This window comes from Lissotriton vulgaris, chromosome 9, assembly GCF_964263255.1.
Source record: "Lissotriton vulgaris chromosome 9, aLisVul1.2, whole genome shotgun sequence".
In the NCBI taxonomy this organism is placed as follows: domain Eukaryota; kingdom Metazoa; phylum Chordata; class Amphibia; order Caudata; family Salamandridae; genus Lissotriton; species Lissotriton vulgaris.
This window is the reverse complement of record NC_141697.1, coordinates 1,240,862,150-1,240,876,327: the sequence shown is the minus strand read 5'-3', so window position 1 is coordinate 1,240,876,327 and position 14,178 is coordinate 1,240,862,150. Positions and strand designations below refer to the sequence as shown.

At 51.6% G+C, this 14,178-nt stretch overlaps 1 protein-coding gene across 1 annotated transcript in view; it reads right to left on the bottom strand.

Moving 5' to 3' along the window:
* STAB1 (stabilin 1) overlaps positions 1-14,178 on the bottom strand; it is a 756,575-nt gene that overhangs the window by 418,160 nt on the left and 324,237 nt on the right. Inside the window, exons 24-25 of the mRNA XM_086939405.1 lie at positions 6,382-6,568; positions 22-115 (exon numbers count right to left, since the gene is read on the bottom strand). Coding sequence (XP_086795531.1) covers positions 22-115; positions 6,382-6,568 — 281 coding nt within the window. The remainder of the gene's footprint in view (positions 1-21; positions 116-6,381; positions 6,569-14,178) is intronic.

Below are 14,178 nucleotides of genomic sequence, written 5' to 3'. Positions count from 1 at the left end.
CTAAGGGCCTTTGCTACTCACATTCTCAGAGCAGCCTCCCCGCTCAGGCTGAATGCACAGGTCCACGGGCTGGCACGAAAACCCGTCGCCTTCATACCCATCCGCACACACACATCTGGAAGAAAAGAGGAGATCAAAGAGAGGATTAAAGCATGCCATAAATAACGAGCACAGGCTCCTGATTGCTCTAGCATCTTCTTCAGGTAAATGATAGTGGCAGTGCAGATGAGGAAGGGTGGGCAGGAGCTGGGTGAGGTGGCAGTGCAGAGGTGGATGGGTGGGCAGCAGCCTTGGCGGAGGGCCCACAGTCATGGGGAAGTCTCCATACTCGTGGTGGAAGACCCGCAGTCATGGGGGGGTCTCCGCCCTCGTGGTGGAGGCGGCCCGCAGTCGTGGGGGAGTCTCCGCACTCGTGGTGGAGGACCCGCAGTCATGGGGGAGTCTCTAAACTCGTGGTGGAGGCCCTGCAGTCATGGGGCAGTCTCTGCACTCGTGGTGGAGGACCCGCAGTCATAAGGGAGTCTCTGTACTCGTGGCGGAGGGCCCACAGTCATGGGGGAGTCTCTAAACTCGTGGTGGAGGCCCTGCAGTCATGGGGAAGTCTCCGCACTCGTGGTGGAAGACCCGCAGTCATGGGGGAGTCTCTGCACTTGTGGAGGCGGCCCGCAGTCGTGGGGGGGTCTCCGCCCTCATGGTGGAAGACCCGCAGTCATAGGGGAGTCTCTGCACTTGTGGAGGAAGACCCGCAGTCATGGGGAGTCTCTGCACTTGTGGAGGAGGCGGCCCGCAGTCGTGGGGGAGTCTCAGCACTCGTGGTGGAGGACCCGCAGTCATGGGGGAGTCTCTAAACTCGTGGTGGAGGCCCTGCAGTCATGGGGGAGTCTCCGCACTCGTGGTGGAAGACCCGCAGTCATGGGGAGTCTCTGCACTTGTGGAGGAGGACCCGCAGTCATGGGGGAGTCTCTAAACTCGTGGTGGAGGCCCTGCAGTCATGGGGGAGTCTCTGCACTCGTGGTGGAGGACCCGCAGTCATGGGGGAGTCTCTGCACTCGTGGTAGAGGACCCGCAGTCATGGGGGAGTCTCTGGACTCGTGGTGGAGGACCCGCAGTCGTGGGGGGGTCTCCTCACTCGTGGTGGAGGCCCCGCAGTCATGGGGGAGTCTCTGCACTCGTGGTAGAGGACCCACAGTCATGGGGGAGTCTCTGGACTCGTGGTGGAGGACCCGCAGTCATGGGGGAGTCTCTGCACTCGTGGTAGAGGACCCGCAGTCATGGGGGAGTCTCTGCACTCGTGGTGGAGGACCCGCAGTCATGGGGGAGTCTCTGCACTCGTGGTAGAGGACCCGCAGTCATGGGGGAGTCTCTGGACTCGTGGTGGAGGACCCGCAGTCGTGGGGGGGTCTCCTCACTCGTGGTGGAGGCCCCGCAGTCATGGGGGAGTCTCTGCACTCGTGGTAGAGGACCCACAGTCATGGGGGAGTCTCTAAACTCGTGGCGGAGGACCCGCAGTCATGGGGGAGTCTCTAAACTCGTGGTGGAGGCCCTGCAGTCATGGGGGAGTCTCTGCACTCGTGGTGGAGGACCCGCAGTCATGGGGGAGTCTCTGCACTCGTGGTAGAGGACCCGCAGTCATGGGGGAGTCTCTGGACTCGTGGTGGAGGACCCGCAGTCGTGGGGGGGTCTCCTCACTCGTGGTGGAGGCCCCGCAGTCATGGGGGAGTCTCTGCACTCGTGGTAGAGGACCCACAGTCATGGGGGAGTCTCTAAACTCGTGGCGGAGGACCCGCAGTCATGGGGGAGTCTCTAAACTCGTGGCAGAGGACCCGCAGTCATGGGGGGGTCTCTGGACTCGTGGTGGAGGACCCGCAGTTGTGGGTGGGTCTCCTCACTCGTGGTGGAGGCCCCGCAGTCATGGGGGAGTCTCTGCACTCGTGATAGAGGACCCACAGTCATGGGGGGGTCTCTGCACTTGTGGCGGAGGACCCGCAGTCATGGGGGAGTCTCTAAACTCGTGGTGGAGGCCCCGCAGTCATGGGGGGGTCTCTGCACTCGTGGCAGAGGACCCGCAGTCATGGGGGAGTCTCTAAACTCGTGGTGGAGGCCCTGCAGTCATGGGGGAGTCTCTGCACTCGTGGCAGTGGCCCCGCAGTCATGGGGGGAGCCTCGGCACTCGTGGTGGAGGCCCTGCAGTCATGGGGGAGTCTCTGCACTCGTGGTGGAGGCCCCGCAGTCATGGGGGAGTCTCTGGACTCGTGGTGGAGGACCCGCAGTCGTGGGGGGGTCTCCTCACTCGTGGTGGAGGCCCCGCAGTCATGGGGGAGTCTCTGCACTCGTGGTAGAGGACCCACAGTCATGGGGGAGTCTCTAAACTCGTGGCGGAGGACCCACAGTCGTGGGGGAGTCTCTAAACTCGTGGTGGAGGCCCTGCAGTCATGGGGGAGTCTCGAAACTCGTGGCGGAGGCCCCGCAGTCATGGGGGAGTCTCTGCACTCATGGCAGAGGCCCCGCAGCCATGGGGGAGTCTCTGCACTCGTGGTGGAGGCCCCGCAGCCATGGGGGAGTCTCTGCACTCATGGCAGAGGCCCCGCAGCCATGGGGGAGTCTCTGCACTCGTGGTGGAGGCCCCGCAGCCATGGGGGAGTCTCTGCACTCGTGGCGGAGGCCCCGCAGTCATGGGGGAGTCTCTGGACTCGTGGTGGAGGACCCGCAGTCATGGGGGAGTCTCTAAACTCGTGGCGGAGGACCCACATTCGTGGGGGAGTCTCTAAACTCGTGGTGGAGGCCCCGCAGCCATGGGGGAGTCTCTGCACTCGTGGTGGAGGACCCGAAGTCATGGGGGAGTCTCTAAACTCGTGGTGGAGGCCCTGCAGTCATGGGGGCGTCTCTGTACTAGTGGCAGTGGCCCCACAGTCATGGGGGGAGCCTCGGCACTCGTGGTGGAGGCCCCGCAGTCATGGGGGAGTCTCTGCACTCGTGGTAGAGGACCCACAGTCATGGGGGAGTCTCTAAACTCGTGGCGGAGGACCCGCAGTCATGGGGGAGTCTCTAAACTCGTGGTGGAGGCCCTGCAGTCATGGGGGAGTCTCTGCACTCGTGGTGGAGGACCCGCAGTCATGGGGGAGTCTCTGCACTCGTGGTAGAGGACCCGCAGTCATGGGGGAGTCTCTGGACTCGTGGTGGAGGACCCGCAGTCGTGGGGGGGTCTCCTCACTCGTGGTGGAGGCCCCGCAGTCATGGGGGAGTCTCTGCACTCGTGGTAGAGGACCCACAGTCATGGGGGAGTCTCTAAACTCGTGGCGGAGGACCCGCAGTCATGGGGGAGTCTCTAAACTCGTGGCAGAGGACCCGCAGTCATGGGGGGGTCTCTGGACTCGTGGTGGAGGACCCGCAGTCGTGGGGGGGTCTCCTCACTCGTGGTGGAGGCCCCGCAGTCATGGGGGAGTCTCTGCACTCGTGATAGAGGACCCACAGTCATGGGGGGGTCTCTGCACTTGTGGCGGAGGACCCGCAGTCATGGGGGAGTCTCTAAACTCGTGGTGGAGGCCCCGCAGTCATGGGGGGGTCTCTGCACTCGTGGCGGAGGACCCGCAGTCATGGGGGAGTCTCTAAACTCGTGGTGGAGGCCCTGCAGTCATGGGGGAGTCTCTGCACTCGTGGCAGTGGCCCCGCAGTCATGGGGGGAGCCTCGGCACTCGTGGTGGAGGCCCTGCAGTCATGGGGGAGTCTCTGCACTCGTGGTGGAGGCCCCGCAGTCATGGGGGAGTCTCTGGACTCGTGGTGGAGGACCCGCAGTCGTGGGGGGGTCTCCTCACTCGTGGTGGAGGCCCCGCAGTCATGGGGGAGTCTCTGCACTCGTGGTAGAGGACCCACAGTCATGGGGGAGTCTCTAAACTCGTGGCGGAGGACCCACAGTCGTGGGGGAGTCTCTAAACTCGTGGTGGAGGCCCTGCAGTCATGGGGGAGTCTCGAAACTCGTGGCGGAGGCCCCGCAGTCATGGGGGAGTCTCTGCACTCATGGCAGAGGCCCCGCAGCCATGGGGGAGTCTCTGCACTCGTGGTGGAGGCCCCGCAGCCATGGGGGAGTCTCTGCACTCATGGCAGAGGCCCCGCAGCCATGGGGGAGTCTCTGCACTCGTGGTGGAGGCCCCGCAGCCATGGGGGAGTCTCTGCACTCGTGGTAGAGGACCCGCAGTCATGGGGGAGTCTCTGCACTCGTGGTGGAGGCCCGCAGTCGTGAGGGAGTCTGCGCACGTATGGTGTAATCTTTGAAATTATTGCGGAGGTCCTTTGTGAATCGGGCACTGTGGGGAGGTGGGCAAGCGATTGTGTGGATGGTGGGCCTGGGGCTGTGACAGTGTGAGGGGCCAAGGGATAGGACAGTGTATGTCAGGGGGTAGAGTCTGGGCCAGTGATTGCGCAGAGGGTGGCCTTTGGGGCAGTGACAGTTTGAGTGGGGAGGTGGACATGGGCTGAAGACAATGTGGGAGGACCTGGGTTTATGACAGTGCGTGTGGCGAGCCTTGTATGGCGAGCCTCGTGTGGAGAGCCTGGGGCTATGACAGCGTGTGTGGGGAGGTAGAGTCTGGGCCAGTGATTGTGTGGAGGGTGGGCCTGGGGCTGTGACAGTGTGAGGGGGTGTTGTCTTAGAAAATGACAATGTGTGGGGCCTCAGACGTTGATAGTGTGTGGGGGTGTGGTCTCAGTCTATGGCAGTGTGTGGGGTGTGGCCTTGGCATGTGACATTGTCTAGGGGTGTTGCCTGTGTCATATGGCCATTAGGGTCATTGTCGACATTTCTAAGTTAGCCTGAGCTCTGCTGCCCTGATGCTGCTTTTGCGCAAGTTACCACATGACTTTATTTTGCAAGACTCTGTTTGTGCCTTTCACATGCGAACTGTCTGCCTTCTGCGTTCTCTGCTGTTCCTGGAGTTTAGTCTGAACACGACGTGCAAGGTCGATAAACAATGCCCCTTGTTATTCTGTTCTGGTCAGTCTCTAGCACCTAGACAAAACACGCTAACACAGCTGCGGCTGCTGAATAATTGTGCTTTGATATTATGGGAATGCATGTTGGTTTAACACACACTTGGAGAGGGACCTTTCCAGGAGGAAGAGCCACGCGGTTCCTAGGATGTAGATATACCATCTAGGATCTAAGGTATGGGGTCTGTTGACAAAGCCCAGAGATCTTCTTTTATATAATAAAACTTATTTCACCAAGGGGAGGGTGGTTAGGAATTATAGTCCTTTATCCACTGTCTATATACAATGACATTCCCCTTTATAATCTATGGACTTGCTACAATGCTGACTGTTTTATGTTTATGGGTTTTGCTGCTGGTAGTGGCTTGTATACTGCATTATAGAGCACGCTAGTTAAAATACACATTTTGAACTATAACAGTGACTCTGTCAATTCTTATTGTGGACAAGTACGAGAGAGTAATCAAAAGGGTAAGTGTTGCTACCCCAATTCCTGAGAGAGTCGGAGTGTTGTGTTCTGGGTTGTCTAATCATCTGTGGAGATGTGGAGAAGTGTGGCTCACTGGTTAGAGCAGGCAGACCCTGAAGCAGAGGTCAGACCCGGGACCAGGGTTCAATTCCCGACGCGGCAGGGTCTTGAGCTCAAATGTCCATGGACTCGATAATTCTCGCTTCGGTGCCTGACCTAATCATGGGTTCACACTCTGCAACTCTGGGCATTAAGCTTGCTTAATCTCCACAACGGCCCCCCGCGGCGGGATGCCTGGCTTTCACCTTGGGGATGCCCTGTAGGGGCTATCTCACAGGGAAAAGCCAGGACGGGTTCCCAAGGCAAGCGCGGAGATACCCCTTCGAGGGTCGATTCTGGCGCTATATAAGAAACATAATAATAATAATAATCTGCAGCTTCGTGAATATGTAAGAGAGCAAATGAGACCCTATAGCTAGTGGTTTCTGGGATTTTGGGTTCTGAGGCGGTAGGAAGGCTCAGCCTCTATACACCGAGGTCCCGTCTTCCTGCGCATAGTTCTGTGAATGTGCAGAATCCGGGCAGCAGCTGAGACTGTGACACTGTGCGGGGATGGACCTGGGGCTGTGGCAATCTGTGGTTAGTGGGATCAGGATAAAAGGACAGCACGTGGGCTTGGCCTCATACATCGGAAAGGCTTACCACACATCCAGAGGAAAAGGGGCTGGGTGTAAGGTGGTTGGAATACATTACGAATATTTAAAGTGCATACGGACACATCAAAGTCAGGGTTCATCTGAAGGTCACTATGATGGTCATCTAGTGTTCCAGGGTTTGTGACATTAAGCAGGAGACATTGGCTTACATTATAGAGGTTGATGGGACGTGGGTGGCTTCCTATGAGTGGTAGGTGCAGAGCAGGGAGTTACCTGGTGACGCGGGCCTTCAGTTCGCAGACAGCGTTATGATGGCATTCCAGTGATAATCCTGAGGGTCCGCAGGGCACTACCTTCTGGTCACACAGCAGCCCGGTGTAGCCTTCTTTGCAGGAGCGGGTCTGGCACACACCCCCACTGCCCGGACGGTTGTCGCAGATCCCATGGACACACTTGCACTCTGTGTGAGGAATGGGAAATGTCATGACATGTGGCCAAATGTGTCAATGTCCTCACCTGACGTATGCTACCCCGTCATGGCCACATCAGACCAGGATGTTGTGTTACATAGACTTTCTGACACACTTTCAGCTGCTTCTGGGATTCCTACAATCTTTGTGAGTCTTTTGTGCGCTCTTCAAGAGAAGGAGTCCAAATCATGTTAAAGCGGTATCTGTGGCCCAGAATGGTGATGGGGTAAGGGGTGTGGGTTTGTGCATGTGTGTTTCTCACAACATGAGGCACTGCTATGTTTGTCAACCTTTCAAGTAAGAAATTAAATAACAATTTGTTTAATTAATTCTGCTCCATTATCCTAATTAATCTGATCATATAATAAAACGCCGATTCCATTTAGTGCCTGGTGAACGCCTGACGGAAGCAGAGAAGACAGCAGGAAAATAAACGGCGGTGCTTGTTCACTAACACCTCTAAAGACCGGAAGTGACGTACATTTCGTCTCCTTCCTGGTATAATTACAAGTGTTGTTACTGCTGAGACCACCTCTCCAAAGCCTAAACATACCTGGGTTGTTTTTAGCACTTAAGAATGCCACTTAGGCATCCCCCAGGTTTGCCTCTTCCATCTTTGTGCTCTTATATTTCCACTTTTCCTACCGCGGGACCCATCATTGGGAATGTCTCTAATACAACATATTTAAAAGCACGAGCTCGGACGACATGCAGGATGCAAAGAGTCCGGGGGAAATATCCCTGCCCTTATTTACGCATTGCTTTAACCACATCCATGCTGCCACGATTTACCCCCTGTGCTGGGCCCCAATGTTAATGGGTGTGGTCATGACGGAACGGTTCCGTCATGAGCACAGCTCGACCGATGCTCATGACGGAACCGTTCCGTCATGAGCATCGGAGGGGTTAATATCGACGTTATTCCTCATACCCGGCACGGCTCCATTTTGCTTCCTTCTGATGTAAAAGGGCAGAAAGGGATAGCTGCAGATTTACCACCAGTAGCTTTAATCACTGCAATGGGTAACAAAAGGCCAGACTTCTCAACGAGTTGCTTTCTTCACGCGCCACACTAGGGGGCCACTCTTAAGTTAGATTTACGAAGCCATGCAAGGCCACTGTACAAGGCCCTGGGGGGCTTGCTAAATTCAGAGTAATGCATGGCAGCGCACGCCCTTGCGCTTTTTTTTTACAGAGTGTTATATAGCGCAAAATGGACCCAAATTGGGTATCAGAGCGCTTTACATAGCACCAGTTGCATTACATGAGGAAACATTCATTTTTGTGATTAGGCACGGGGAGATTTAGTAATTTGCCCAGAATCACAGGATGTTCAGTGTCATTGCCGAGACTTGAACCTGGTTCCCCAGATTCAAGGTCGACCGTCCTAGCCGTTAGGCCAACTCCTCTCCCCGAGGAGGGGAGTTGGAGAGGAGAGGTGTCCGTCTCTGTCCCAGGGAGGCGTTCCATGTGTGCAGCGTGGCTACTCCCACAAATCCACCCATGGATCTTGGCCCATTCCCAGATTTTCCGTTAGTGGTAGACCTGGGAATGCATCGGAACGCTACGCATCCCCCTGGGAGGCGTAGCAAGGACAAATATCTTTATTTCTCCATGTTTTTTCCTCTTGATTTTTCCTCGTGTTTTCTCGCTTGGACAGCAAGCTCACCATGACAAAACAGATCAATGCATCAACAGAGACAGTGGTCCCTAGACAAGAAACAATGAATCCAAATAAATATAGACTAAATAGTTCTATATCATGTGGTCACCTTTGATTGGGAGGTTTTTCCCACGACTCACAAGGACCCCGATTGAGGACCTGTGCCCCTACTAGATACGAATTGCCCGATATTGTGATACCGCAACAGCGGGTTCCCGGGTAAGCAAACATTCCCTTGAGCACGCATGCTGGTATCATCATACCCCTCGCTCTATTCCTAAATTCCTTGTCTGGTTTCCCCATAGGATTGGTATATTGCCACCATTTATTATTTTAACTACGGAGCCTAATTCGGCGTCCCCTGTGTGGGCACTATCTATATCAGTGTTCATTAGGCAATTTATTGTTGTCCTGAGGATGAACCTTGTATTTTAATTGGGTTCGAAACGTCGCTGACCTTAATACACTAATGCATAACTATTCTGTGATTTACTATTTGCATATGTGTATAATTTGTATTGTCTGTGTATGATTTATGATATTCAGACCGCCACAATTTGACTATAAATTCCCTTGTTTGTTTTCCCTTGAGTGTGTTAGTTGGGCACCGGACCGCACTTGCGCTTTTTTCTGCGACAGACTCGAATTCTCGACCATCAAACAGGGAAAAAACACGGAAGACCCAGAGTGCAGGTGAGTTTCTTTATTCTTCAGCACACCACGGCAGCATAACGTTTCGGCCTACACAGAGGCCTTGGTCACATGGCGCACTGAGAGAGTTGCAAGAAATTTAAAGTGCTCATACACAAACGACGGACACATTTGATTGGTTACATTTCAAGCAGTGGGCGTGTTCACCTGCGATGGAAAAATATACAATATATATAAAAAAAAAAAAAATAAATAAAAAAAAAAAAAAAAAAAAAAATATATATATATATATATATATATATATATATATATTCTCTGAAAAAACCATCGGTTATAGACCATATATAGTTAGGAATTAGCATTTACAAAACCTTATTTTCCTCACACAAAACCATTGAAATTCGCATATATAGTTAGTTGCACTAACTATATATCGCGCACCCGCAATCTACTGCTGATCATGTCACATATTACATCATTCATGAGATGGTCAGTGACATCACTGATGACATCACTGATGACATCTCAAATGACATCACTGATGACATCACTGATGACAACATCCAGTGACTGTATGTTTCTGTAAAGTTAAAATATGTCTTACATATTATGTTATGTAAAGTTATGTTACGGAATCTTGTATAGCGCATGGCTACCCCAGCAACGGGGCGTCCCAGCGCTTGCGGACATGCCTACCACTAATGCGACAGAGGGTGTATTAGATGGATGCAAACAACCAAGTTTTTATACGTTTGCGAAATAACAGATGATTTGAGGTGGCTCGAGCTTTTAAGGGGATGGAATTCCAAAGTTTAGGGGCCAAATACCTGAAGGAGCGGCCACCAGCTCTGCTCCTCCGTATCTTAATGGTACGTGCTAAGAAAAGGTCCGCTGAGCGAAGTGCGCGCGTAGAGGTATAAAAGGAGCATAGTCCTTGAAGAGTTTGGGGGCCGGCACTATACAAGATTTTATGGGTAAGACAGAGGGTTTTGAATTGAATGCGTTGCTTTATAGGCAACCAATGTAATCGCCAAAGAAAAGGGGAAGTGTGACAGGTTTTGGGCAGAGCAAATAAAACACGAGCAGCGGCATTTTGCGCTCTTTGCATCCTATTTATTGTAGTCGTGTTGGATCCTAGCATGAGAGAATTGCAATAGTCCAGGTGAGAAAGGACTGACGCCTGGACTATGAGTTGACGAGTTGGGGGTTCGAAGAACCCCAAGATGGGTCTGAGAGAGCGCAGGCGCCCGTAGCAGATGCCCGCCACTTTTTTGGCATGGGAGTCCAAATTGAGCGAGTTGTCAAGCATCACTCCTAGATTTTTTACCAGCTCCTTGGGTATGGGAGCTGGTCCCAGCGCAGGAGGCCACCAGTGCTCATCCCATGTCGGTGTGCCATTGCCAATCAGAAGTACCTCTGTTTTGGAGGAGTTTAATTGAAGACAGTTGTTAGATAGCCATTTAGAAATGGCCAAAATGTATTCTTGAAACTTCATTTGGTCTGTCACATTGTTGTTGGAGAAGTTAAAGATAAGTTGTGTATCGTCCGCATATGATATTAATTGTATCTTACGTTCCCGGGCCAGCATGGCCAGGGGGCGGACGTACACATTAAACAATGTGGGACTGAGCGCAGACCCCTGAGGCACCCCACATTCAAGGGGGAGCCTACTGGATGAGTACGGGAGGGCGTGCACCTGGAAGGAACGGTCAGATAGAAATGACACGAACCAATCCAGGGCTGTTTCCCTGACTCCTATCTCCCACAGTCTCTCAAGCAGGATCCTGTGGGAGACCGTGTCGAAAGCCGCACTCAAATCCAGCAGAATCAGAATGGAGGTTGCGCCCATATCCAATGAAGCTTTTAGATGTTCTGTAGCTGTTAGCAAGGCCGATTCCGTGCTATGGTTCGCACGGAACCCATTTTGGGACTCATCCAGGATCCCATTGGACTCCAGGTAGGTAGTCAAGGTGTGGTTGACATGTGCTGCTGCCACTTTTGCAAGGTAGGGAAGCAGTGATATGGGGCGGTAGCTGTCAGGCCGGGAGATGTCTAAAGATGGTTTCTTCAAGAGAGGCACCACTTTGGCATGCTTCCATGATTTAGGAATCGAGGCTAGCTGAAAGGATTTATTGATCAAGTCTCGTCCAGCCTGCAGGGCGGAATCACGTAGAGATCTGACCAGTTCAGGTTTAATAGGGTCGTCTCGGGATCCTGATTTTACTCTAAGTGTAAGATGTTCCATCTCTGTCCACTCTAAAGATGGTATAATAGAGAGGGAGTGAGAGAGAATAGCTTGATCACTAGTAGGATTGGAAAGCCCTAGGGGGCCATCTAGTTGTAGTGAGTCGTATATACCTTTGACCTTATTAATAAAGAAGCAGGATAGTTCCTCACACTGTGTATCTGACACTATCGGGTTGCCCATACCGTCCGGGGTCTTGGTCATTTCTTTTACCAGGGAGAAGATAGTTTTGGAGCGTTTGGTACTAGACGTGATCAGATCAGTGTAGTATGTGGCTTTGTTTTTTCTTATAAGTTTGTGGTATGCTTTAGTGGCCAGCCTAAACTCGCTTTTGGCCAGCGGCTCGTACGAACGTCTCCAAATACGTTCTAGCCGTTTACATTGTTTTTTGGTATCAGCAAGCATCTCCGAGTACCAAGGATGAGAGTAGTCTCGTTTGGGCCTTGAGCATTTTATGGGGATGAGATGATCCAGAGAGGTGTTTATCTACTCTCTGTATGCAGAGTCTGCCTCCTCCATATTTTTCGACCAAACAGGGCGTGACTGGATCAGTTTGATTTCTAATACAGCATTATCTAGGCTATTCCAGGGGCGCCTCCATATGGGAGGGGGAGGATTCTCCTTGCGGCTTACTCGGGTCTCAACTGAAACAGAGACCAAGAAGTGATCGGTCCAGCTGAGAGGACTAGTGGGTTCATCCGTGGCTTCCTCTATGTTGGTAAAGACAGGATCCAAAAGGTGGCCTGCCTGATGAGAGGGACCCACAATCAGCTGGTGGGGCTGACATGCCTCCAAGTCACCCAGAAACTTTGATATAGCAGAAGAGTCTTGGCGTTCGAGATGGAGATTAAAGTCTCCAAATACGCTAAAAATGGCTGATTGGAGCGCTAATAATAAAATCATTGATACCAACGACTCTTGGAATGCACTCGCTGGTCCTGGGGGACGGTAGACCAGAAGCCCTGAGAAGGTGTAAGTTTCAGAGACCTTTATCTTGAATAATGCACATTCACTGTTTGCTATATTAATGGGTTCAGAAGTGCAGAAGAATTTGGACTTGTAAATCACCGCTATTCCACCTCCCCTGCCTATAGGTCTGTTTGAGCACAAATGCAATAACCTGGGGGAAGCGCCAGGGCTAAATTGGCCGAGGAATCTTCGGTTAACCAGGTTTCTGTTAGAAACAGGACGTCAGGGGATTTATCGGAGAGGAGCTTGTGGATGTCCTTGTGATGTTTCACAAGGGATCTTCAATTCAGGCTCAATATATGTAGTTTAGAAGAGCCAGTGGTCACTGAGGAAGCAGAAGGTAACGATAAGCAGGCCGTAGAGATATTGAAGCCACACAGATTACATTGAAAAATGGGGGAGTTAGGATACCATGTATGAGCCAGACAGTCAGACCGATATCTAAGAGAGAGAAGCTCTTCCCGGCAATATGGCGCCATCGCTAGACGAGCAACCAGAGTTTTTGGGCAGCGGGCCGCGGTCTGGCGCGGATGGGCGCAGACGGGCTCGCCTTTGGCGCCCCGCTGGCTACCCGCCGCCCGTCCGCTGCGTGGGAGAAGGTGAAGGAATCTATATAGGCACCGCCCCGCCTCTGGTGCAGAGTGACACCCTCAGGGGGCGTGCCCACGGTCAGAACGCCCTCCACACAAACGGCACTTGCCGCGGTGGACCGGGGCCACAACCGGGAAGCAGAAGGGAGCACAAAGGTCAGTGCAAAATAAGCAGTACACAGAGTAAAAAAGCTTTCAAAATGCTTAAAAGTGCTTTTGCGCAACTTCTGTTTAAAATTATCGAGGCACGGTTCCAGAGTGCTTTCAAAGTACAAAAATTGAAGAATGAGTGGATGTATAAGTATCTGGATGAAGGATTTAGTAGGTGCATGACTGACTGTATGAGTGAGTGATTAAATGTGTCTCACTGAGTGCATGGGTTAGTGACTAAACTGTCTTAATTTGTGCATCATTATGTCTGTTGTTCTGTAAACTGCTGCTTGTGTTGATCAGTAGCTATATGAGTAACTATATGGGTTATTGATTGGTTGCCCAAGTATTTGTATGGGAGACTGAGTGTGTGTGTGGGTGGCTGGGAGGTGTATGACTCTGTGCATAGATGTGTGAGCAGTTGATTCACTAGATGTATGGGTTCAAAAGTGCATGTGGAAACAGCTGTATGGGCGGTTGACTGTGTGCATGAGTGTATTGGTGAGTGAATGGATATCTCAGTGCTACATGTCAAAGTAAGTACATATGTAAAGCACAGTACATGTGAGAGTTGACATATATAAATAACTGTGCATAAGAGCCAGTGAATGTGTGAGTGGCTGTATGGATCATTGTGAACTTGTATCGGGATTGTATAAGAGAGTAAATATGTGTTAGTATATGTTTGAATAAGTAAGGTGTGTAACTCTGTATAGTTGAGGAAATGGAGGTGTGATTGATTCTTTGCATGACTGACTAGGTGTGTGAGTAACTCCATGGATGAGTGACAGTCTGTGAGTGTCTGTTTACACTGAGTGTATCGAAGGTTATATTAGAGTCTGAAGAGGTTCATCGTATAATCACATGAATGATGTCATCAGTGATGTGATCAGTAATGTCAAATGAGATGTCATCAGTGATGTCATCAGTGATGTCATCAGTGATGTCATTTGAGATGTCATTAGTGATGTCATCAGTGATGTCATTTGAGATGCCATCAGTGATGTCATTTGAGATGCCATCAGTGATGTCATCAGTGATGTCACTGACCATGTCATGAATGATGTAATATGTGACATGATCAGCAGTGGATTGCGGGTGCGCGATATATAGTTAGTGCAACTAACTATATATGCGAATTTCAATGGTTTTGTGTGAGTAAAATAAGGTTTTGTAAATGCTAATTCCTAACTCTGTATGGTCTATAACCTATGGTTTTTTCAGTGAATTTTCAAGGTTTTGTAAATGCTAATTCCTAACTATATATGGTCTATAACCTATGGTTTTTTCAGTGAATATATAATAAATTATTATAGTTATAGTTATAGTCAG